The 26,174-nt window shown below is 45.9% G+C and overlaps 1 protein-coding gene across 1 annotated transcript; it reads right to left on the minus strand.

Moving 5' to 3' along the window:
• Positions 1-425: 425 nt before the first annotated feature.
• Scpep1 (serine carboxypeptidase 1) lies at positions 426-25,776 on the minus strand. The gene is made up of 13 exons (XM_048365959.1): positions 25,637-25,776; positions 23,873-24,021; positions 19,106-19,195; positions 16,913-17,068; positions 16,257-16,331; positions 13,131-13,203; positions 11,665-11,702; positions 10,680-10,808; positions 9,466-9,559; positions 8,274-8,387; positions 5,739-5,876; positions 3,959-4,122; positions 426-1,019 (listed from the first exon to the last, which is right to left on the minus strand). The coding sequence occupies exons 1-13, from the start codon at positions 25,713-25,715 to the stop codon at positions 957-959; spliced, it is 1,362 nt and encodes a 453-aa protein (XP_048221916.1). The 5' UTR covers positions 25,716-25,776; the 3' UTR covers positions 426-956.
• Positions 25,777-26,174: the final 398 nt, after the last annotated feature.

Raw genomic sequence — 26,174 nt, forward strand, 5'->3', positions numbered from 1 at the left:
AGCCCATCATTTCTACTGTTTATTTGTGTGTGCTGAGAATAGAGCTTGAAGTCAAGGCCTGGGTACTGTTCCTTGGTTTTTATATTCAAGGCAGGTGCTTTGCTACTTGAGCCACAGTTCCACTTTTGGCTTTTTGGTGGTTAACTGGAGGTAGGAGTCTTATGGGCTTTCCTGCTTGGGCTGGCTTCAGACTGTGATCCTTACACTTCTGACTCCAGTGGCTAGGATTACAGGCATGAGCAATCAGAACTCACTTTCAGCATTTTAAATTCAAAAAGGTATGGCAAGAGCTGGGCGCTGGTGGCTGATAGTTAACCCAATTGAGAGTTTTTCCTAGAGATAAACTAGGAACTACTGAGTAAAAGTATTTGGCATTTAGTAACTAATTCATGGCATAACCACAAAAATGGAGTGCTTAACAGCCATTAAAAATATTATAGAGGAACATTTATTGACATGAAAAGGTGTTCAGGACACATTGCAATGGGAACAAAGTAGACAGTTAAAATGACATACTGAATGGTTCTGTTTCTGTAAAAATATATATGTATACGTAGCTAAGCAAGGCCTATGTGTCTAGACACGGAGTTGGCCACAGTGTTTATCCCTAGGAAGGGTGTATATGGGAATTTATTTGGTTCTTGGTTTATGCCCCACTGTTTTCTTACACATCACATGATAGATTAGCTTTTGCAATATGAAAAAGTCAATCTATGACAACTCTTCATTTTGATGAAAACATACTTAGTTTTTTTTGTTGTTGTTGTTTGTTTAAAGAGCAGACATGATTTCCAAGCTGTCACAAGGCCACGATCTTGTCTTCCTGTGGAAGTCTGCAGGAACCTGCACAACGCCAGTCCATATTACATTCGGGGAAGAGCGGGACTTCCTACAGCGACAGCATTTTCAACTCCACTCTTGTGTCCCCGGCCCAGCTCAACTCAGCCCAGGGCATCCTATTCCTGCTGAGTCACCAGCCTCATCATCTTCAAAGCCATGTCACCTTGGTCTGAAGGAACCTATAACCAATCAGCAGTCAAGTTAGTGCTCTTGGTGCTATCCAAGGCTACATCCAGAATCTTTGCTACCCCAGCAAAGGCATCCCCAGTGTCTGCTGATTTCTACACAGGGAATCTGTTGATGCTGTTGGGACCCAACCTGCTCAAGGAGGAAGGAAGATGGCTAACATTTTAGAGGCTTTTCTCTGCTGATAGATCCCAGGGTGGAAACCGGAATGCAGAGAAGGCTCCTAAGAAAGCTGCAAACAAATAGAAACACACAAGACCCAAGGTTTGGATGGTATCAGATTTCTACATTTGTTTCTTTTGTTTTCCTTCAGATTTCTTCTTTTTTCTTCTTTCTGGTACTAAGGGCTTCCTGCTTCCTCTGGAGCTCTACCACTTGGGCTACAGACTCCCGCAGCCTCCAGCCCAGCTTTTTTGCTAGTTATTTTTGGAGATAAGGGTCTGGAGAGCTTTCTACCCAGACTAGCTTCAAACTTTGTCTCTGGACTTCAGCCTAACAAGTAGCTACGATTATAGGAGTAAACCACCAGTATCCAGCTTCCCTCAGATATTTAGAGTTCATCCTTTTAAATATCTCCTTCCCACATGCCACAAAAACTGGAGGGTCAGAGGCCTCAGGTTCTTTTCCACAAAGAGAAAGGTTTACTAGATGGTCTCTCAGGTCACAAATTCCCAGCTCCATGATTCATCTGGGAATTAATTCATGTCCTGGACTCTCTCCTGTCAAGCAAGAATCCCCAGGAGCAAGGCACAGTGGGGCATTCCAAAATGACATATAATTGCTCTACAGGGAAGTGGTGGGGGACAATTTAGCAATAGTCTCTAAGGACTATTTTAAGCTTGCCCCAACTAGTCTGTTGTTCTATATGTGACATATGACAAACCAAGAGGAAATGGGTCTATGGAGTCCAGGGCTGGGAGAAGAGGTTATTTATGGAAACCGTGTTTCACTTCAAGGCTTTCTCCTAGTTTTCCCAAATGTGGAAGGTACCGATGCAGATCCATAAATAATGTCTTTAGAACCCCACGTCTCCTTTTTCATCTTCAAAGGGTAGACCACAGGAAGTGGTCCTCTCCATCTCCTCACTGCTCATTCATGGTCTCCAACCCTGCTACTCTTCTCTGAGCCTCCATTCCCCTAACACTTGCCACAGTTGCCGGAGACACTAACAGAACCAAATGATGGCAGTGCAGTCGTTTTGGGTCTGCAGCAGGATTCGACATGACAGATCCTGTCCTGATTTGGGGAGGCCCTGTGCCAAGGTTTCCCCATTTCTTTCACAGCTCCTTCCTTAGTCATTTGTGGGTTCCTCTATCACCTCCTGCCTCTCCAATTCCTGGTGTATCCTCCCTATTTGACTAACACACATCCACCACCAAGGACAAAGACCTGTCTTGACTCTAGATTGGACCAACTCCATTTAAATGTCCATTTAAATGAGAGACTTCCCACTTAGCACTTCCCTGGGCAACCCAAACTCCCTGAAAATTGCCCCAGAAAGGCAATTCTCCTTTCCTCCCCTGTGAAAAATTATGAGGACAAGTAACTTATTAAATCATTTTAAACCAAATAAAGGACAGAATGCCCATGTTACTTTCTCAGAGAGATTAAAATGAGCTCACATTCATTCTCAAAGCAATGAAACACTAGCGCAGGTTGAGTTTCCTGTACCTGAAATGAATCAGAAATGTTTGGATTTTTTTTTCCAGATTTGAGACAATTGCACAGGCATAATGATTTGTCATTATGGATGGGACCCAAAGGCTACCATTGCCTATATATTCACAGGCTGAAGGCAATTTTTTGCAGTGTTTGTTTATAATGCATTTGTGTTTTGGAAGTTGTTTCATTCATTCTTTTTTTTTTCTTCTTTGTGCTGGCCCTGGGTGCTGTCCCTAAGCTATTTTTGTTCAAGGCTAGTGCTCTACCACTTGAGCCACAACTCTACTTCCAGCTTTTTTGGTAGTTATTTGGAGATAAGAGTCTCACAGACTTTCCTGCTGGCTTCGAACAGTGATCCTCAGCTCTCAGCCTCCTGAGTTGGTAGGATTACAGGTATGAGCCACCAGCGCTGGCTACTGCTGGCCTTTTTTTGTGGTTAATTGAAAATGAGTCTCACAGACTCTCCTGCTCAGAGTTACTTCAAATCATGATCCTCAGATCTCATCCTCCTGAGTAGCTAGGACTAGAGATGTGAGCAACCGGCACTTAGCCTACCTTTCTCTCTGCCTTCTCTTTCCCCTCTCTCCCCCTCCCTACCACCCTTTATCCCTTCCTTTCTTCCTTGCTCCCTCTCTCCTTCCTTTATTCTCGCTCTCTCTCCTTTCATTTTTTGTGTGTTACTGGGGTTTAAACTCAAAGCTTCATGCTTGCTGGGCAGGCATTCTACTGTTGGAGCCACATCTCCAGACCCTATTTTTAAAATATGGTCTCACTCCCCTCTCCCCCCTCCCCCCGGGCTAACCTGGACTGTGATCCTCCTATTTATGCATCCTGCATAGCTGGGATGACAGGCATGAACTACCACACCCATCTACTGATTGAGATGGTGCCTTGGAAACTTTTTTTTGCTCAGGCTGGCCTTGAACATTTATCTTCCCAATCTAAATTTCCTGTTCGGCTGGGCTGACAGGTGTGATCTACTGGTGCCTGCTACACTTGTGTTTTTATTACATTAAATCACACAAGATCAGGATTTCCCTATTTATGATGTCATGTTGGCACTGGAAGCATTTTGAATTTGACAGTATTTTGGTTTTCAGGTGTTAGGACTATGCTCAACTGGTAATATAATTTCATTGGAAAACTCAAAACCCTCCCAAGCCTGAAGCAATCCTCAGGCTGCCAGCAGACAGGTGTGTGACAGACTGCCTGCAGCTGGCTCTACTGAGCATGATAACTGTAAGTCCGGAATAGAAGGTGACTCTCTTACCATATGACCAGCTCTTAGAATCCAGTAGAAAGCCAGATTTTTGTAGGCCTTCATAAAAGCAGACGTTTCTAAGGACTTCGGGTTGCTGTACAGGGCCTTCCACTTGAGCTGACTGAATTTAGATAACTCTGGCCACTTTAGCTTCCGCAACCAGGCCTCTTGACCTGATGAGAGAGACAGAGAGAAGAATCCAGCATTAATAGCTTGGTTAGAGGAAAAACAAACAACCCCCACCCCCCACCCCCAACAATCTAGGTCCTATACTGTAATGGGCACAAAGCCTGGGATGTTGTTAACATGCAAATTCTGATGCAGTAGTTCTGGGTGGGGCTAAGCACCTGCACTTCAGGCAGGTGTACAGCACACATGGCCAATTGAGAAAACTAACAGCTGTGAGGGGGGTTAGGTTGGCCTCTGACTCTTCCTCTGCCGTCTGCTCTTCAGGAAGGAAAGCTTGGCCTCTGGAGGCTGATGGACTGTCAGGACAAACAAGCCGACCTTGGTGCGTGTGCATCCAAGTCCTGACAACAATTAATCTGCTGGTGTTATGAAGTGCATCACACTGTGGTCACCTGCCTGTTGTGCCCATGGTTCTAAGAGCTGGCCTCTGAGCCTCCCCCAGGCTCTATGGGAACCAGGGTTGAGCACAAGAGTGATGGTAAGGCACAGAGCAATGCTTTGGGTTCTGTCCGGACTATTTCCCATGTACTCAATGCTGGAGAGTGGCTAAGGGTTTTTTGTTTTGTTTTGTTTTGCCAGTCCTGGGCCTTGTACTCAGGGCCTGAGCACTGTCCCTGGCTTCTTCTTGCTCAAAGCTAGCACTCTGCCACTTGAGCCACAGCGCCACTTCTGGCTATTTTCTGTATATGTGGTGCTGGGGAATTGAACCCAGGGCTTCATGTATACGAGGCAGGCTCTCTTGCCACTAAGCCATATTCCCAGCCCGCTAAGGGTTTGTTTTAATCCACCCTGAAATGCTTATCTGCTCTGACATGAAAGAAGGTTTCCCCTCAGTAGAACATTTGCTCAATAGCAAGGAAAACTTCTGTCCTCTTTGCAAACTTTGGCAATGGAGGAGGCTTTCTTTCATTATGTGCCTGTCCTGGGGCTCAAAGTCAGGGTCTGGGTACTGTCCCTGAGCTTTTTTGCTCAAGCGTGGCACTCTACCCCTTGAGCCACAGCCCCACTTCTGTCTTTTTGGTGTGTTTTTTTGTGTGTGTGGTTAATTGGAAATAAAGAGTCTCACAGACTTTCTTTCTTAGGCTGGCTCTGAACTACAATCTTCAGATCATAGCCTCCTGAGTCGTTAGGATTACAGGCATGAGCCACTGGCACCCAGCTGTCTTTTAAAGAGCCCCAAATTCTGGAAGGACTCGAACCTCTCTGACAGGTCACAGCTAATGCAGCTTCCTCTCTTTGAAGAGTCAAGAATGGCATGGAGGGGCTGGGGATATGGCCTAGTGGCAAGAGAGCTTGCCTCGCATACATGAGGTCGATTCCCCAGCACCACATATACAGAAAACGGCCAGAAGTGGTGCTGTGGCTCAAGTGGCAGAGTGCTAGCCTTGAGCAAAAGGAAGCCAGGGACAGTGCTCAGGCCCTGAGTCCAAGGCCCAGGACTGGCCAAAAAAAAAAAAAAAAAAAAAAGAATGGTATGGAAACAAACAGCCCTCCTCCTGGCATTAATGTCACCAACTTCAAGATGTATGTGTCCGGGCCCAGTGCCCTGCTAGCTGGGTCTATAAATGGCCTCCACATGTCTGTCAAAATTGGCTCCTACCCATGGTGTCCACAATGAGATCGAGCTGCCCGTTATACACGGTCACATTGACCCCGGCTTCCAGCAACTCATCCACAATGCTGACAACCGGCTTCATGAAGTCCTCTTCCATGTTCATGAACACTTTAGGAGACTGGGCTGCAGCAGGGGAGAGAAAGAAGCAGTAGCTAGGAATCTGCCAGAACAAGAAGTACCTTTCAGCTCAAGCATTCATGCAATGGCACCTTGAAGTCACTGTTGAACAGCATCGAGCACAGGCTGAATGACAAGGGTTTCGCACACAGGGACTGGCTAGCCCAGAAATGTCTAGGAAAAGGGATGTCTACCCAGCACACATGGTCCATTTACTTAGGAACTGGTGGTGGTAGATGTCGTTTGCAATGAGGAGCTGAATCCTGCAGATGCATTCCAAGGAAACAGGAGGCAAAAGCCATATATATATATAATTTATTTATTTTTTTGCCAGTCCTGGGGCTTGGACTCAGGGCCTGAGCACTGTCCCTGGCTTCTTTTTTGCTCAAGGCTAGCACTCTGCCACTTGAGCCACAGCGCCACTTCTGGCCATTTTCTGTATATGTGGTGCTGGGGAATCGAACCCAGGGCCTCATGTATATGAGGCAGGCACTCTTGCCACTAGGCCATATCCCCAGACCCCCAAATATATATATATATATATATATATATATATATATATATTTTTTTTTTTTTTTTTTTTTTTTTGGCCAGTCCTGGGCCTTGGACTCATGGCCTGAGCACTGTCCCTGGCTTCTTCCCGCTCAAGGCTAGCACTCTGCCACTTGAGCCACAGAGCCGCTTCTGGCCGTTTTCTGTATATGTGGTGCTGGGGAATCGAACCTAGGGCCTCGTGTATCCGAGGCAGGCACTCTTGCCACTAGGCTATATCCCCAGCCCCAAATATATATTTTTTAAGCCTGATCACTCAGTAATAAATTATTCTTTGGATTCATGCTGGATTTACTTCCTTTTGTTTTGTTTTGTTTGCCAATCCTGATGCTTGAACTCAGGGCTTAGGCACTGTCTCTGAGCCTCATTGTGCTCACGGCTAGTGCTCTACCACTTCAGCCACAGAACCACCTTTGGCTTTTTTTGAGTAGTTTATTGAAGGTAAGAGAGACTCTCCTGCTCAAGCTGGCTTTGAATTGCCATCCTCAGATAGCAGCCTCCTAGCCTCAGTAGCTAGGATTACAGGTGTGAGCCACTAGTGTCTGGCCTAGACTTCCTTTGGGAAGGGTCATATCTCAACTTTGGAACAAGGTTGTCTACCTTATAATAAACCAAATCAGACCCAAACCACTCAGAACTGGCCCTCAGGAAAACCAAATGGGGACAAACCCTGGACAACAGAGGCACAGCCAGTGCGGCATTCCTACTGGATTCTTGACTGTGGCATCATCACAGTGTTGGATGGCAGCAGGAACACCAACCAACACCTACCATTTACTTGCCTGTCTCTGGGCTAGGTAAGCATTTGACAAGCACCCACCCATTTGTTCATCAGGATAAGGCGACCTGACTAGTAAAACAGCTCTACCCATTCCTTGGCACTTCTTACAATGGAGCCTTCCCTAGGAGGATGTGGGTCCAGGATGCGCCCTTTGGTGACTGTAGGTTCGGATAATATGGCCCATGATTTCTGAGGAAACCAGGACCAGGGTCAAGTCCTAATTTTTGCAACAGCTGCCAAGGGATCAAGCTTGCTCAAGGACTCCCAACAGGACTGGTAGGAACCAAGCCAAGTTTTCTACTTGGCCCTGACCTCTAAAGACGCTGTTAGTTCTCCATGATGACCTTCAGGACTAGAAGGCAGTACATGGCAGGCTATATCCAGTGATAAGACAACTGAGAGGCCAGCAAGCGAGGCGGTCCAAAAAGCACATGGTTGTTTTTGACACCTGTGAAAGGGCCACTGGCTGCAAATCTTGTCCATTTGTGGTCATAGGGGTGGCTTCTTCTTTTTTTTAATCTTAGATATATTTATTGTCAGGGTCGTGCTAAATTGCCTGGCTTCAAACTTTCCATCCTCCTGTCTCAGCCTCCCAAACACTGAGATTACAAAAGAGCATCAGCACACCTAGCTATTATCTTCATTGTTATTATGGAAAATTTCAAACTGATCTAAAGTTAAGGAGGATAATGATCCCCAGCTAGACATATGAGACTTCAACAATTACTGACTCATAGCCAATCATGGGCTTTTTCTCTTCCCACCCACTTCCCTACCAGTCCCTTATTTTGAATCAGTTGACTGTATCTCTACATCTGCTGGTTCATCTGTAAGCCTAGATAGCAATATTGTTTATCTTGCAACATCCTATCACCACCAACAAAACCTATTGCACACACTAAGGCCTCTGGCTAGATGTGCAGTTGTATAGTTCCAAAGTACAGCATCTATCTAGCAAACATGAAGCCCTGAATTCAAGCACCAGTACAGCTGAATTAAAGCCTCTCAATTTATACCTTTCCCCAATTTCTCAACTCTACAAACAGTGCTTAATTAGGTCACATACATACCTCCCCAGGAGATATCCTCAGGAATAATTTTAAGCTTCTTTCTGATGGGACCGTTCATGAGCTGACTTAATGTATCTCCTTGCAGGTGTCTCACGTGGCGTTGACAAAGCCGAACTGAAACCAAACTGGCAGACAGTGAGTCAAAGAACAGGAAACAGGACCCCAGGGACATCTTTCCAAGTTGCTGGGGATGCTGGGCTTGCAGCTAGAAAAAGAAAGGCATCTCCTTGGTCAATCACAGATGAAGGAAGAGAGCAGAAGTGGGTTGAAAGTGGAGTGGAGGGCTGGGAATGTGGCCTAGTGGTAAAGTGCTAACCTCATATACACGAAGCCCTGGGTTCGATTCCTCAGCACCGCATATATAAAAAAAGCCAGAAGTGGCACTGTGGCCCAAGTGGTAGAGTGCTAGCCTTAAGCAACAAAGTAGCAAGGGACAGTGCTCAGGCCCTGAGTTCAAGCCCCAGGACTGGCAAAAAACAAAACAAACAACAACAACAAAAGAAAGTGGAGTGGACCTAGCAATACTGACTGCTGAACCCCAAGCACTTTGGAGCCACTGGATTCTCCAGAATGGACAAAGAAAATTGGCCAAAAAGAATAATTGAGGGCATCAGCAGCCTTTACATACTTCTTAGGGATGGAGGACTCCAGATACTCTGCATCCAAAGCCAGCCCTTCAGAGAACAAATACTGTAATTCAAGGTACAGAAAAGTTGGTTCCCTTGGAGCTGGGGTATAGCTCAGTGATATAGTTTATGTTTGGCATATGCTAGACCCTAGATTTAGTCCCCCAGCACAAAAGAAAACAAAAAAAAACTGGGTTCCCAAGTTTCAAAATTCATCATGCTAAGTAACAGAAGCCAGATGCAGAAGGCTTACACTATGAATGTTCAGAAAAGGAGGCAAAAGGAGAGGCAGAAAGAAGATGCGTGGTTGCCTGGAGTGAGGTGTGGGAATGAGAACTGACTGCAAACAGATGTGGGGGATCTTTCTGAGGGTGATAGAAATTTTCTAAAACTGGATTGTGGTGATGATTGCACAAACCTCTGAATATACTTAAAACCACAGAATCAGCCCCTTAAAGCGGGTGACTTTCCTGCTATGTAAATTATATGTTAATGAAGCCTTTAAAAAGATGGGTTCCTTCTTGCATAGAGGCTAAGGCAGGGCTAAGAACGTCAAGCTGACTTACCTAAGTGGCGGTGCAGGAATTCTAGGCCCGATTCCATAGAAGATGTGGGTGTGCTTTTAGTTAAGATGTTATAGAAGTTTACCCCATCTGTGTTCTGGAATACAGAAGAACATTCGACAGTTTCCTTTCTTTTTCTATCATCAAAGTTGCAAAACAGAAAGGCATGAGACTCTTTGAGGATGGCTTTAAGTTTATAAATTTACTTGGATCAGACAGAAGGCAGCTCTAAAGGCTCAGGCAGCAGCTGTGTCAGCCTACACTTCAGCGGGTGGCACACAGCTTACAGGGGCTGAGCTCAGACAATGCAGAAAATCAAGGGCCCGGGTGTCAATCAGTGTACACGTTGTGAAGAACCGTGGAGGGCCCTTAACCAGTGAGTTCTCCCTTCTGTCTCATGGGCATCAGAATACTGCTAAGCAAGGATCCAAATAAAAACATAAATTGTCTCCAAACTATACATCTCTCTCTCTCTTTTTTTTTTTTTTGTCAGTCATGGGGCTTGACCTCAGGGCCTAGCTATCCCTGGGCTTTATTGCTCAAGCTAGTGCTCTACCACTTTGAGCCACAGCTCCACTCTCAGTTTTATAGTGGTTAATTGGAGACAAGAGTCTCAAGGCCTTTCCCCACTCAGGCTGACTTTGAACCATGATGCTCAGATTTCAGCTTCCTGAATAGCTAGGATTATAGGTGTGAGCCACCAGCAACTGGCTACATGTACCTTTTCAAGACATAGTTTTTCTTTCTAATAGAATCCAACATTCAGTCAAGGTCAAGCAAGTTTTCCAGGCCTGGGTGGCTTTCTTTCTTTCTTTCTTTCTTTCTTTTTTTTTTTTTTTTTGCCAGTCCTGGGCCTTGGACTCAGGGCCTGAGCACTGTCCCTGGCTTCTTTTTGCTTAAGGCTAGCACTCTGCCACTTGAGCCACAGTGCTACTTCTGGCCATTTTCTGTATATGTGGTGCTGGGGAATCAAACCCAGGGCTTCATGTATCTGAGGCAAGCGCTCTTGCCACTAGCCCATATTCCCAGCCCCTGGGTGGCTTTCTGATCCTTTAAGGGCTACCCCATCAGTGACCAGAGCCATCAGGTTTATTATTTCACATGTAATCATTTGAAGCAAGACCCCAGTTGGACTCTGATCTTGAGAACACCACCCACAGCCCTGGTACTCATCGAAAAAGCCAAGTCATGCTGGCCTTGAGCATGGCTCCCTTTACCTTCTCAATGACCATTTCTGCCTCCTCCCACAGCTGGGTGGCCTCCTTGTAGTGCCCCTTATTTATGGCATCCAGGACTTTCTCTGCAACGTTAGATACTTCTGCCAAGCCTTTGTCATCGAGAAGAGACTGGAACATAATTCAAGAACAAAAAGGTCCATTTTACTAGTGATCATAGTCTTGATACTACTGTAACCAGGATGGGCAGGAAAAAGAACGGGGGGAGGGGAGGTGGAGAGGGAAGGAAGGACAGAGGGACCCAGTCACAGGAAAAGGTATGGTTACAATTCCCACCCTGGCATCAATGAGCAAGCCCAACACTGTGCATTCTAGACAAGTAATCTACCAGGGAGCTACAGCCTCAAACCACAAACTTCCTGTTAGAGGAAATGGCTGAATGTCAACTGAATCAAGTCAGTGGGTAGAGGATGCTCACCATAATTTCTCAACTTGGGAAATTCTTTTATTTATGTGCTGATCTTGGGATTTGATCTTGGCCTGGATGCTGTCCCTGAGCTTTTTCTTTGTTCAGGGGTAGCACTCTATCACTCGAGCCACAGCTCCACTTCTGACTTTTTGGTAGCTAATTGGAAAAAAGAGTCTCTTGGACTTTCTTGCCCAGGCTGGCTTTGAACTGTGATCTTTGGATCTCAGCCTTCCCAGCAGCTGGGATTACAGGTGTGAGCTGCTGACACCCAGCCAAATAATTATAAGATTGATTAATTAAAATTTAAAAGTAAAGTTAGGAAATCTAAAGATAATAAATTAGGCTTATGAGACCTAGAAAAGTAAAGTAAGTATGTTGATTTTCTTTAGACTATCCCCAACACTAGTTGTTACTTGGGTTTCCAGTTTAAACTGGGTTAATCTGTTCCCTAAGGTATAGTATCAACAGTGGATGCAAACCCATCTAGCTTCACCTTCCTGGAGGCATTCAGGGGCTGTTTAGAGTATAGAGTGCTGAGACAAGGCCCCACATTCTTACCATGCTGTACAGGTAAGGTCCCCAGGACATCACTGAATCTAAAAGAAAATCACACATATTGTTACCAGTGAGGTATGTCCTACCTTTGTCTTTCTGGAGAACCACCTCAATGGCTTTCCTCCAAAGCTCTCCAGAGCACCATGGTACCCAAGCAGGAGATGGGTGGCTGTCTTGGTGGTAAGAAGGTAGGGTGAGGCTAAGGGCCAATAGCACATTGATCTAGATCAATGGACACCACCCAGTGAGTACTTCCGGGCCAGGGATCAACCCGCAGGCAGGAAGTGGGTGTACAGATAGAGTTTTGTACCTACAGACAGCTTAAAGTATTTCCCCACCATCCATCACAGTTTGGCATCCTGTGTGCTCCTCCAGCATGGAGAATGTAGCTATTGCTGAGGTGCTAATTAAAGCACAAGACTAATATGCTTGTAACCCAAGTGTCTGTGGCTACCCTGCCTACTGGCTCATTCCTATTCTGAGCAGCAAACAGGTGGAGAAGAAAATGGCTGTTCTCAAAGAAAACTGGCCAAAGCCAGTTTACAACCCTATCTCTCAGATAAGTGCCACTGTGATGTGCCAACGAAATATCAAGGATCTCAGCATATAAAGTCATTTCAGCTAAGTCATTCCTTTTCTTAAAGGCCTTTGATGATACTCAAAGGCCAAGTAACTCCAATTTTGGTGCTACAGGATTTTAATGTAGCTATTAAAAGAAAAACAATTAAATATCAGGGTTATCTAAAATAGAACACATTTCTTTTTCTTTCTTCTTTTCCTCTCTCCTCCCCTCCCTCCATCCTTCCCTCCTCTCTCTCTTTCTTTCTGTGGTAGTAGGGCTTGAATTCAGGGCCTAGGCACTGTCACTTAGATTTTTTTGCTCAAGACTGGTGCTCTACCACTTGAGCCATACCTCTTCTTCCAATTTTTTGGTGGCTGATTGGAGATAAAGGGTCCCTCAGATTTGTTTGTCTGGGATGATTTTGAATCATGATCCTCAGATCTCAGTTTCCTGTGTAGCTAGGATTATAGGCAAGTCCTTCTTTTTCTTGGCTATACTGGGGCTTTAACTATTACAAAGAACCACAGATGAAAATTTGATTCTCAATGTTCTAGCCCTCACCAAGGTACCAGAGAGAGGGGATAAGCTAATGTGTCCCTGTGCTGAGTCACACAAATGGAAGTTTGCCTCCCTATAAGCCACTTGTGCAGTGAGGGGGTAGATTTCATCACCTCTTGGAGTTGTTAGATCATGTCCAACTGTAACCTGTGATTGCTTTGTTGGGAGAATCAGACACATTTAAGTGGTTGTTCTGTGAATTTTCATTCCCCATATTTCTTGGATGCTCAGTTGTGTTAACCTCAAGGATCTAGTTTTCTCTGCAGTCCTGTTCTTTGATTTCAACATCATAGTCCAAAGTCCCAGGAAAGGATGAGAAGAAAAAAATGCCTAAAAACTCCATACTCACCAACAGGGGAGATCCAGGAATCACCTAGAGCAACTCCAGAAAAGTTGCACTTGATAGTTCCTTGCTGAACAGCCTGAAAGAGGAGATGAGAAACTACCCTCACCAAAGAACCCCAGGGGCCTCAGTCCCTTCGTAGCAGAGGAAGGCTTTATATGCTGCCTTTCCTGAGCAGGGAGTACTTCTGCCCACCCTTCTCATACCCAGCTTGGGTATGAGAAGATGGCAGATGCCCTCATGAGCAAGGATGGCTCAATCCTGCTGCCACTGGAAAATGAGGAGGACCTACTGAAATATTCTTTGCCTGTGTGTGTGTGTGTGTGTGTGTGTGTGTGTGTATGTATGTGTGTGTGTGTGAGAGAGAGAGAGAGAGAGAGAGGGAAAATATACTGGAACTTCAGGGCCTGCCTGAGTTCCCTTAGCTTTTTTGCTCAATGCTGGTGCTCTACCACTTGAGGCCCATCTCTACTTCTAAGTTTCTAGTGGTTAAATGGAGATAAGAATTGCACAGATTTTCCTGCCCAGACTGGCTTTAAATCATGATTCTCAGATCTCAGCTTCCTGAATAGCTAGCTGGGTTTATAGGTGTGAGCCAAGAGTATCAGGCTACCATATAGTCTTAATAAAACATAATCGAAATTCCATTTTCCCAGCTGTATTTTCAACTTGAGGGTTTTCTGTAATTGTTTCTTTTTTTTTTTTTTTTTTTGCCAGTCCTGGGCCTTGGACTCAGGGCCTGAGCACTGTCTCTGGCTTCTTTTTGCTCAAGGCTAGCACTCTGCCACTTGAGCCACAGCGCCACTTCTGGCAGTTTTCTGTATATGTGGTGCTGGGGAATCGAACCCAGGGCCTCATGTATACGAGGCAAGCTCTCTTGCCACTAGGCCATATCCCCAGCCCCCCTACGTGACATTTTTTAAATAACAGGTTTAAACATTTATGTCATTTCCTCATTGCTAAGTATTCCTCAAGATGTGTAAAGCAAATACTTGATAGTTACATCCACTGTTGCCTCTTTTCTTCTATTTTTGCAAAGAATATAAAACTGCTTTAAAGATTGATCTAACTGTGTAAGACTTCATGATGACAATTTGCTTTTCTATGTCTTTACTCATGTTTAAAAGTAAATTTGCTGAATAGTATCAGTATTATTCTTGATTGCTACTGCTTAACTTTCTCCATAAATTTTCTAATGAAACTTAAAAAATAAAGATTAACTTATAATCTTAACTGCTCTGGACACTGAGATCTGGAGGACTATGGTTGAAAGCTAGCCTCAGCAGGAACATCTGTGAGACTCTTCAATTAATAGCTAAAAGCCAGAAGTGGAGCTGTGGGTCAAGTGACAGAGTGCCAACCTTGAATGAAAAAGCTAAGGACAGTGACTAGCCCCTTGAGTTCAAGCCCCAGTACTAGCACCACAAAAAGGAAGAGAAGAAAGAAAAGTCTGAGAGACTCTATCTCCAATTAGCCAGCAAAATTCTGGTTAATCTCATTTGGATTAACCATTTATTTAAATGTGCAGAAAAATATTTAGAAAGCTACATACTAGCCAAGCCACCTGGGCAGATAAAAAGCCAGCAAAAATCTGGAAGTAGGGGTATAGTTTAAGGGGATAGAGTGCTAGCTTTGAGCAAAAAAGCTAAGCAAGAACACAAGGCTCTGGGGTTCCTCCCAATTCTGGCAAAAAAAAAAAAAAAGGCAAGACAAAACAACAACAAAAGAAAGCTGCACACTAAGGTAAGTGTTACCAGTGATAATAACCATCTAGTAGGAGGCAAAGCTTTGGAGTTTTCTGGTTTCTTTTTTATTGTGGTGCTTGAACTCTGGGCCTGGATGCTGTCCCTGAGCTCTTCAGCTCAAGGCTAGCACTCCAGCACGTGGGCCACAGCACCACTTTGAGTTTTCTGGCAGTTAATTGGAGATGAGTCTCACAGACTTTCCTGCCCATGCTGGCTTTGAACCGTGACTGAACCATTATCCTCAGATCTCAGCCTACTGAGTAGCTAGGATTACAGGCAGGCATGAGCCACTGGCGCCTGGCAGCTTTCTGTTTTGAGACAAGTTCCTGCTATGTATCCCAGGCTACCCTGGACCTGATAATTATCCTACCTCTCCCTCCAAATGCTGGGATTACAAGGATGTACCACCATGCCAAGCTCTCTTACAGTTGTATGTTTTAATACTTTTACCTTTAGATGCACATGTGCATGTGTGTGTGTGTGTGTGTGCGTGTGTGTGTGTGTGTGTGTTGGTCCTGGGGCTTGAACTCAGGGCCTAGGTGCTGCCCCTGAGCTTGTTTTGGTTTGGTTCTTTTTGCCAGTCCTGGGGCTTGAACTCAGAGACTGGGCACTGTCCCTGAGCATCTTTTGCTCAAGGCTAGCTAGCGCTCTACCCCTTGAGCCACAGCACCACTTCCGCCTTTTTCTATTTATGTGGTACTGAGGAATGGAACCCAAGGCTTCGTACATGCTAGGCAAGCACTCTACCACTAAGCCACATTCCCAGCCCCTGAGCTTGTTTTTGTTCAAGGCTAGCACTCTATCACTTTGATCTACAGTACCATTTCTAGCTTTCTAGTAGTTAATTGGATGTAAGAGTCTCACAGACTTTCCTGCCCATCTAGCTTTGAATCTCATTGTCAGATCTCAGTCTCCTGAAAAGCTAGGATAACAAACGTGAGCCACCAATACCTGGCAAGAATTAATACCTGATCAAGAATTAATGTTTTATGCAAAGCAAGAAGTGATAGTCATTTATCTTATACCATTTACTGACTATTCTACTCATTTGCCAATCAATTTTGGAATGTCATCTTAACATTAATATATGACCTATATATGTGTATCACATACACATGCGTGCACGCGCGCGCGCACACACACACACACAATCTGTTTCTGGATTCCTTAACAAGTTGCATTTAGGATGTCATTATGTCAGTACTTTATTGTTTTGCTCTCTGTAGCTTTACAACTTATTCAATCTGTAATATGTTCTTTTTAAAGCTTCTAATGGGTATTACTAGAGGTCCTATTCAAAGTATATTCAATCAATATCTATTGAGCATACAAAAGGAAAATCAGTTTCTACCCAAAACTATAACAGAAACGTCAACTTCTCTGTTACCTTGTAAAGTTCCAGACTAATGCCAGCAGCCATTTTTCCTCCATAGGACTCTGAGAAAATGTAGAATGGAACAGTCTAGCAAGAAGAGAAAGTTACAAAGAATTCAATACTGGATTGCCTTTTAATTCACACAAAATTTGAATTTCTATTGCAGGTAATGGCCAGACAAAACCAATCTACTTTTGTCTCCCTCCCTCAACCCCCATGTCCATGATTTTTTTTTTTTGCCAGTCCTGGGCCTTGGACTCAGGGCCTGAGCACTGTCCCTGGCTTCTCTTTGCTCAAGGCTAGCACTCTGCCACTTGAGCCACAGTGCCACTTCTGGCCATTTTCTGTATATGTGGGGCTGGGGAATCGAACCCAGGGCTTCAAGTATACAAGGCAAGCGTTCTTGCCACTAGGCCATATCCCCAGCCCCATGTCCATGATTTTATTTGATTTGATTGCTGACTCTGGGATGATTCTCTCAAGCTAAAAGCCACCTTTCTAGATAACAGAAGCAAAAGCCCATAACCTAATATTGGTAGTACAAAAGGCTTCTCTGCAATCAGCTGAGCAAGTCTTAAGTCTTAAGAAAGCTTCAACTTATTCTGATGGCTGCACTGTTGCTCCTGCTAGCCCTCTACATAGCTGCTCCTATCTCTGTCCTTGCTTACCTGGAACTCCTTGTGACAACTGAAGAAGGCTTTCAAAAGAACCATCATGTCTGACGCCACCATAGCCAGGTCCTTTGCATATGCATTGCTGTCATTCACATAACTGAATCCAGTGCCCACAGGGTTGTCCACAAACAGAAGACTGGCAGACTGGAGCTAAATGCCACCAAGGGAGAAATAACAAAACCACACAAAAAACGGTATCACCTGTCCATCCCAATTATCTCTTTATCATCATCTCCTATCCGAAACTACCTGTCTCATTATCGCCTATTCAGCAAAAACCAGGGGTGATTTCATTAGTGCAATAATGTTAATCTTGTTGCTGAAAGGGATTGGGAAAAAAAAGGGAAAGAAACATAGATGGCAAGAAAGAAAGACAAAAGTGGAGGCAAGAAGGAAAGATGAGCACAGACATGGGGATCCAAGACTCTACGCCATCAACACACACACACACACACACGCACACACACGCACACAACAGCAACAGCTCAAAGCAATGAGGATCCACTTGAAGTATGGTCCTCACACATGAGTTTGGGTTTTGTTTTTTTTTCCCACATGAATCTAATTTACACATTGGCCTGGCTTCCTTGTGCATTATAAACACAGTTTTATCCTATGACCTTTTCCCAAAAAACTAAAGATTATATAAAGTTTGGTGTCTAGAAAGATCCTTAGTGATGACACATGGTCCATGGTCCAGTCACTTTTTTTTCTTTTTTGCCAGTCCTGGGGCTTGAACTCAGGGCCTGAGCACTGTCCCTGGCTTCTTTTTGCTCAAGGCTAGCACTCTACCACTTGAGCCACAGTGCCACTTCTGCTTTTTCCATATATGTGGTGCTGAGAAATTGAACCCAGGGTCCAGTCACATTTTTTATGCATCAGGAAATCAAGGCCTAGAAAGTACTTGGCACTTAGTTGCACAGGCTAGTGGCAGCCCAGGACCGAGAACCTGGCTCCTCATTCCTCATTCAGGCTTTTTGGCGCTGCCTGACTGCCCTTGGTTCTGGGAGGTTTAGGATATGCCCAAGTAGTACTCTCCTCCTGTTGCCATAGCTTACAAGTATAGGAATATTCCAGGCCAAGCACACAGGATGCTGCTTCAAGAAAATTGGAATTATAGCTCTGGTTGAGATGAAGGTCAGAGGAGCCCCAAAGAAAGCAGAATATTCTCAGAAACAAGTACTGCAGGGAGGGGAGCAAAGATCCGAGGGAAGGCCACAGCTATGTAACAGCCAATGTGGTGACTGCACATCTCTGCCCCCTGGGTGTTGGGCAGCCTGGGAGCAGGGGGGTGAGTGGCCACCAGGGTAGGCTTTGGCAGGGCTGTAAAGTGAGAAGGAAGAGCTGCTGGGAGTGAAGTCAGGTTAGGGGAGACCCGAGGAAAGAGGAAGGGAAGTGATGGTAAGAGCGGTGGGGGGGTGGGGAGTTGGAGGACCAGGGTGACATGAAAAGGGGAGGGGGCAGAGGACTTGAAGAAGTTAACTAGATAAGGCTGGGAATATGGCCTAGTGGCAAGAGTACTTTCCTTGTGGGGCTGGGAATATGGCCTAGTGGCAAGAGCGCTTGTCTCGTATACATGAAGCCCTGGGTTCAATTCCCCAGCATCACATATATAGAAAATGGCCAGAAGTGGCGCTGTGGCTCAAAGTGGCAGAGTGGTAGCCTTGAGCAAAAAGAAGCCAGGGACAGTGCTCAGGCCCTGAGTCCAAGGCCCAGGACTGGCAAAAGAAAAAAAAAGAGTACTTTCCTTGTATACATGAAGCCCTAGGCTCGATTCCTCAGCACCACATATATAGAAAACAGCCAGAAGGGCGTTGTGGCTCAAGTGGCAGAGTGCTAGCATTGAGCAAAGAGAAGCCAGGGACAGTGCTCAGGCCCTGAGTTCAAGGCCCAGGACTGGCAAAAAAAAAAAAAAAAGTTAACTGGATAAAGTTACTGCAAGGTGGGAGAGGGAGAACAGGACTGGAAGCTTGGCCGGAGGGTGGGCCCTGGGGAAGGACCAGGTCCAGGGTGTCTGTGAGAGGAGGTATAAGGGAAGAAGAGACTAAGGCCTCAGGAAAAGAGTGAACTTCTGAGGCTGTGACCTGCCCCCTCTCCCCGTCCCTCCCCGTGCTGGGCAGGACGAGGTGGGGTCCAGCCTGTGAAAGGGGGCAGGGCTGCTGTCGGTGAGGGCTGTCTTCACCGTACCCAGGTGGTGTTTCGTGGTTTGAGAGTACTGCTGAGGGGCCCAATTTCCTCAAAGTTGCCGAATCCAGTGCTGGAACCGCCAGGCCCACCCTGTGGAAGAGAAAGAACCATATGTCAACCTAGAGCAAATGGAGCCCAACCCCACCTAGTCATGACCATAGGTGACCACAGTGATCGGTGACTGCAATGGCCGCTCACCCTGCACAACAGACACCAAGCCCCTGGGGTAACTGTGAACTGGGCTACGAGGCCCTGGAGGGAACTTTCGTACATCTTCATTCTCTGAACTTGAGCTTCGGCCTACCATAGAACATGCTGACTGACCTTCAGCACTGGACAAGACCTTCATAGACATTCCTCTAGCCTCTTTCATTTCAAAGGCTCCAGGAGGAATGTAGCTAGCCTGGTGCTGCCTAGCAATTAGAGGCTCTACTAGGAGGAGACCCTGGGACCTTGACTCTTCCCCTTCTTTTCTGGGTCCTGGATGATTGATAAAGTATCCAGAATGAGAAGTAGTTTGGTTAAGCTGATTTTCTGGATACAGTGTAGCAAAAGTCAAGGTCCCAGGGCAGGATGTTACAAGCAGGGGAAAAGAAAGATTCTGAACTGAAGCTGGGTGGTTGCACACCAGTAACTATCCCAGGCAGAATCTCCATAGGCTCTGAAGGGCTCAGAGAAAGGGAGGACAGAACCCAAGGTGCTGTGTACACTCTCTGATTGATAGTGATGGAAGAAGAATCTTCCGGAGATAGGAAAGGAGGGAGCTACTTTCAACACAGCCTCTCTGTGTTCTCTGAGCACAGCAGGATAGGACAGAAAGGGAGACAAAATTCGAGGGAAGAACAGCTCTAACAAACAGAAGCCAGGACAATCAGCCTAGGGAAATAGGAAGAAAGGAAACAAGCAAGGAGGAGACAGCTAAGGACTGGCTAGACAAAGCAAGAGGCCCCCACAGGGAAGCACTTCACACATTAACATTCTGAACTAACACTGACTTCACTATGATAAAAATCAGAAGTCTCCAACTCCCTTCATTATAGGCACTTAGTATCTTAAGATTTCCTAACACAGTGGTACAAAGTTCACAAACCAGTTAGAGATGTTCATCACGGGGCCATTAATAGCAGAAGCTGGTGGCTCATGTAATCCTAGCTACTCAGAAGGCTGAGATCTGAGGACTGTGGTTCAAAGCCAGCCCAGACAAGTCTGTAAGACTCTTAGCTGAGCTCAAACCCCAGAACTGACGCATGCACATGTGCATGCACACACCTGCACACAAAAACACAATTGCAAAATCTTGTATACAGAATGTTACCATGGCCCAGGGCTACCCAGTGACTCTGAAATATGGTAAATGTATGACTGGATGAAATATTTAAATGACTTGAGAGTGTCTTGAAACAGCAGTAGTATTCCACTCAAGCATGACCTCAATTCTTAGAGACCCTCTCCAGCTCCAACCACCGACACACTGGGAGAAGTCAGTACATGAGACCTTGGGAGACTGCCAAAACAGGTCTCCTTTTAATGGAAATTAATTGCTTCTTCCTTTGATCATGTGTTTTCCTCTCCTTTGGGCCTCTAGGAAAATGAAGAAGAGCAATTTTGTGCCTTCAAAAGCATCTCAGCAAGGAGGGTGAAGCCAACCAACCTCATAAACTGCAGGCCCCTGGCATCAGGCAGAGGCTCTGGGCAGAGCAAATGAGATGAGATCACACACACACACACACACACACACACACACACACACACACAGTGCCTCCCGCCCTCATTGGGAGGGGGGGCACAACACCAGTCAGCTTTGGGGAGAGTAAAATCAGGCCTCTACAGTTGCTAGATGTCCTAACCTTTGGAAGGAGAAAGGAAATATCCTGACTTTCAAATGCTGGCAATGAATTCAGTTAAAACAATCCAGCAGTCAAGCCAAAGGACAGCTTGCAACTTCTGAAACTCAGTGATTTTTTTCCCCAATTCTTTTCTGTAAAGTCTAGAAAGTATTCTGTAGTAGCCAGGGACAAAGATGAGGCCACCTACACAGGATTCAGCACAGCACCCTGCCCCAGCCTGGTAAGAAGGGCAAACTTTCAGTCAGGGGTAAAAGAAATGATCAACAAAAAGTTAAAAGTACATCCAAATACTCCCTCCCCACCGCCACACACACACACACACACACACACACACACACACACACACACCCCTGAGGAGGAAGTGCTTTGCCTGGTCTGAGAGTGGCAAGGAGACACTGAGATTTGATCAGCAGGCCTGAACTTGTCCACACCCCAGCTCTTGGCAACCCCATTGAACTGTCATGACCAGTTGCCCAACCAACCTGAGCCTTTGCTACCTGCACATCCAGGATGAACCTCACCTCTTGGCCTCGGAAGGGGCAGCTGGGAAGATCTGGCCCTCTCTGAAAACTGGTAATCTTTATCTACAAATCTTCAAGTACAAAGTGATGTACTTGAGATATAAAACCTGGGCACTGGGAGGAATCTTGGGGAGGAAGCCCCATTTGTGTCCCAAGCAGGTGAGTAAGGTGCTCCAGTTAATGGTCCAACTGGGCTGGACCCACATCTTCCAGAGGCTGAAGCAAGGCCACACTCAACTCCTCCCTAGATGTTGGTCTTGCAGGGTGAGGTCACATAGTACAAGAAGACCGAAAGAATCTTCTGACTGACCCTAAATACATTTCAAACAGTTCCTGGTCCCAGTCACAACCTAAGGCTAAAAATGCATGCACATTTAGGGCCTCCTGTTCATACTAAGATACAAAATACTGGTAACGGGGCTGGGGATATGGCCTAGTGGCAAGAGTGCTTGCCTCGTATACATGAGGCCCTGGGTTCAATTCCCCAGTACCACATATACAGAAAACGGCCAGAAGCAGCGCTGTGGCTCAAGTGGCAGAGTGCTAGCCTTGAGCAAAAAGAAGCCAGGGACAGTGCTCAGGCTCTGAGTCCAAGCCCCAGCACTGGCAAAAAAAAAAAAAAAGACTGGTAACAGTTCTTTCAAAACATGACTTTTTCTGGGGGTAAGAAGTGAAGGTAGGGCTGGGGATATGGCCTAGTGGCAAGAGTGCTCGCCTCGTATACATGAGGCCCTGGGTTCAATTCCCAAATTCCCCAGTACCACATATACAGAAAACGGCCAGAAGTGGTGCTGTGGATCAAATGGCAGAGTGCTAGCCTTGAGCAAAAAGAAGCCAGGGACAGTGCTCAGGCCCTGAGTCCAAGGCCCAGGACTGGCAAAAAAAAAAAGAAGAAGTGAAGGTAAGGACTGTATGGACAGAGAGAGACAGGGAGGGGTGGTGTACCTCAGTCTTTGTTTCAGAACTTTTCAAAATACTTTCTATGTGACACCTACCTGGAATCCCACCTATAAGGGAGGTGAAGGCAGATGATCAAGAGTTCAAGGTAAGCCCAGGAAAAGTTAGCAAAACTCTATCTTGAAAATAAAATAGGGGGCTGGGGATATAGCCTAGTGGCAAGAGTGCCTGCCTCGGATACACGAGGCCCTAGGTTCGATTCCCCAGCACCACATATACAGAAAACGGCCAGAAGCGGCGCTGTGGCTCAAGTGGCAGAGTGCTAGCCTTGAGCGGGAAGAAGCCAGGGACAGTGCTCAGGCCCTGAGTCCAAGGCCCAGGACTGGCCAAAAAAAAAAAAAAAAAAGAAAATAAAATAGAGGGGCTGGGGATATAGCCTAGTGGCAAGAGTGCTTGCCTTGTATACATGAGGCCCTGGGTTCAATTCCCCAGCACCACATAAACAGAAAAAGCTGGAAGTGGTGCTGTGGCTCAAGTGGCAGAGTGCTAGCCTTGGGCAAAAAGAAACCAGGGACAGTGCTCCCGCCCTGAGTCCAAGCCCCAGGACTGGCAAAAAAAAAAAAAAAAAAAGAAAATAGAAACAAAGGGGCTGAGGCTATAGCTCAAATGGTAGAGTGCTTCTCCAACGAACTTGAGGTACTGAGTTCAAGCTTGAGGCACAGTAAGCAAAACAAAATAACCAAAGCCCCAAACTACAAACTACTTACTATCACTAGAGTTAACTGTATGATCCACAGCTTTCAGTAAGGGTTCCCATAACTGTGGGACTCAACATAAAAAGATCCAGGCAAAAGATCAGAAAATGGGGCCCCTTTTACCCTGGTTTAGCCTCAGTCTGTCCCAGAAAGATGTGGAACCCCCTAGAGCTAGGTGCTGGACCAAATTTGGCTGAGATCTGAGGATTGCGATTCAAAGTCGACCTGGGCAAGAAAGCCTGTTAAACTCTCATCTCCAATTAGCCAGCAAAAAGCTCATGGACAGCACCTAGGCCCTGAGTTCAAGAACCAGGACCACTCAAAAAAAAAAAAAAAACAAAGAAGGAGGAGAAAGAGGATGAAGGAAGGGAGGGAGGGAGGGAGGGAGGAAGGAAGGAAGGGAGGGAGGAAGAGAGGAAGGAAGGAGAAAAAGGACTAACAAGCAGAGAAGCCAGGCACTGATGAGATAGATGCCTGTAATCTCAGCTACTCAGAAGGCTGAGACCTGGGCAGAAAAGTCTTTAAGACTTCATTTCTAATAAACAACAACAACAAAAGGGTGGTGGGGGTAGGAGGGAGTTGTGTTAGAGGCATGGCTCAAGTGGCAGAGCACCAAGCATAAATGAAAAGAGGGCGACACAAGAGTTCAAGCCCACCTACCAACACACACACACACACACACACACACACACACACACACACACACACAAAATAACAGAAAACAGACAAGGAAGGAAGTTATTTTACCTGAAGCCACATTACCAGGGGCAGTTCTGAGAAGTTCTTGCAGGAATTGGTGGAATAATAGAGCCACCAAAACATGTGTGCATCCTTTCGTACAGTTACATAATCCCATACTTCCTTGCCCTCCTGTGTAGGCCAGTCAATGGCAGCTCCTGAAACAGAAACTCAGTGTTGTTGTTTTTTCCTGAGAAACGTTCATATTCAGTTAACTTTCAAGTGTGGTAGAGATGGCCATGTAGGCTATAGAAGATGGTTTATAGTTCAGGTGATTTACCTACACCAATATATTGCAGGGAAAGGAAACAAAACTTAGCTACAAAAAAACAACAACAACAACAACAAAAAAAACCTGAAGGGGCCAGGACATGACCTAGTGGTAGAGTGCTAGCCTAGCATGCACAATGCCCTGGGCTCAATTCCTCAGCACCACAGAAGAAGCCAGAAGTGGCACTGTGGCTCAAGTGGTAGAGTGTTAGCCTTGGGCAAACCGAAGCCAGGGACAGTGCTCAGGCCCTGTGTCTAAGCCCCAGGACTGGTAAAAACAAAACAAAACAAAACAAAATTCCCAAAAAAAACCCAGCAACTGAAGAGTTCAAGACCATCTTGAGTAACATTTGTGAGACATAATCTAGAACAGCAACAACCGGCTAGGGTTGAAGCTCATTTCAGGGGGCATGCGTAGCTCGCACAATGCCCTGGGTTCAGTTTCCTGTGGAGCAAACCCAGTTCTTCCCCCCACCCCCAAAGTCCCCAGAGGATCTGTCTTTTACTTCCTACTTTCTCAGTTTTCAAACCTCTTCAAGCAACTCAAAGAATAAAACTAGTCCCAATAAGGAAGACATGGGAACACAAGAAGAGAAAATGTTGTCTGGTAAATAAAAAAATATGAAAATCAAGGAAGTCAGACAGTAGCTAAGGAGACAGATGGCTAGCATATGACAGATAGTGCTGTAAGATCTAGAAAGTCACATGAGTCTCCTGGAAAACGGCAGATAAGGCTCAGGCTTCTTAACCAGGGAACTTCTCCCTTCCTAAAAGGCAGTGATCACTGTTAAAAGTGGGGGAGGGGGGAGCAATGTATCTTCCAATATTTCCTGGACAGATGCTGTTGGGCCAGTAGGATCCCATTTACAAAAAGAAAGAAAGAAAACAGGAACTGCTATGTATCACTAAGGCAAGTTTGTGGCCAGTTCAAATTCTCATTTCTTGATTCAGACCAGAGTTATTTTGTTTCCTGAATAAAGAATGAGAATCGATTTGCAAGTCATCCTATTAAGTAAATTTGCTTTTGCCTATAAGGCAGGCTGGCTGTTGTCTGTGCTGATCAAGCAAGTCATGGGGGTGGGGGTGGTCGACAAGGCCTGTCAATGAACTGTCTCATTCCTGGTAAAAACTTGCAAGGGTCTCGTTGATCCATATCTCAGCTCATAAAGAAGACCACGTAGCCTCCTGTGGCAGCCAGTCACAGGAGAAAAGAAAGAGCTAGCTTTCAGACGTGAAAAATCCCGCCAATCAGCAGTTTCTTCCGAGCACACATTTCTGCACAACTGCTTATGCAAGGGAGGAAGGAAGTACCAGGCCACCCGCAGCCTGAAGCGGGCAGAAAAAGCATTCTGCATTTTTAAAAATGATACAAAAACAGTAATCACCCAAGGTAAGAACTGGGGGAAACGAAATTTGTTTTAGAATACATGAAACCCACTAACAAACTTTCACCGGTGGAAAGTGGAGGCCCCAGACGGCCGTGCGCCTTTTGCTTTGACCTACCTGCGCTGAGGCCCAGGAGCAGAGGCAGCAGCAGCAGCGGCCACCGTGGGGCAGAAGCGACCCGCGGCACGAGCTCCATGATGAATTGGGCTGCACAGCATCAGCAACAGGCTGGACCGGCGCCCCATCACGTGACGACCGGGCCACGTGGGGTGGAGGCCTGGGCGGGCTAGAGCGGGCTTGGGCGGGCCGGAGGCGGGGCCTGGGGGCGGGGCTTGACTGGAAGCTCACATTGTCTAGCGCGCCCTCTGTCGGCCAGTTGAACCCAAGGACCCTCGCAAGGGCGCTGGAGCAGTTAGGCCAGGTGCTGACATTTAGGGAGGGATTTCTGGGAAGGAGGCACAGAGTGACAATTGTACTGAATACATTTATCTGTGTAACCGATTTGGATTGAGAAACTCTGGAGGACTAACCCCGGCCTCTCCTGCCCCACCCACCTCAGTCTTCTCTAACAAAAGACCTGGTAGGCATTTTAAAACCTGCTGCACCCTGAGTCACATTATGCCTGATCTAGCTGGTTGTTGGGAACTATGAGATT

The sequence above is a fragment of the Perognathus longimembris genome, chromosome 17, assembly GCF_023159225.1.
Source record: "Perognathus longimembris pacificus isolate PPM17 chromosome 17, ASM2315922v1, whole genome shotgun sequence".
In the NCBI taxonomy this organism is placed as follows: domain Eukaryota; kingdom Metazoa; phylum Chordata; class Mammalia; order Rodentia; family Heteromyidae; genus Perognathus; species Perognathus longimembris.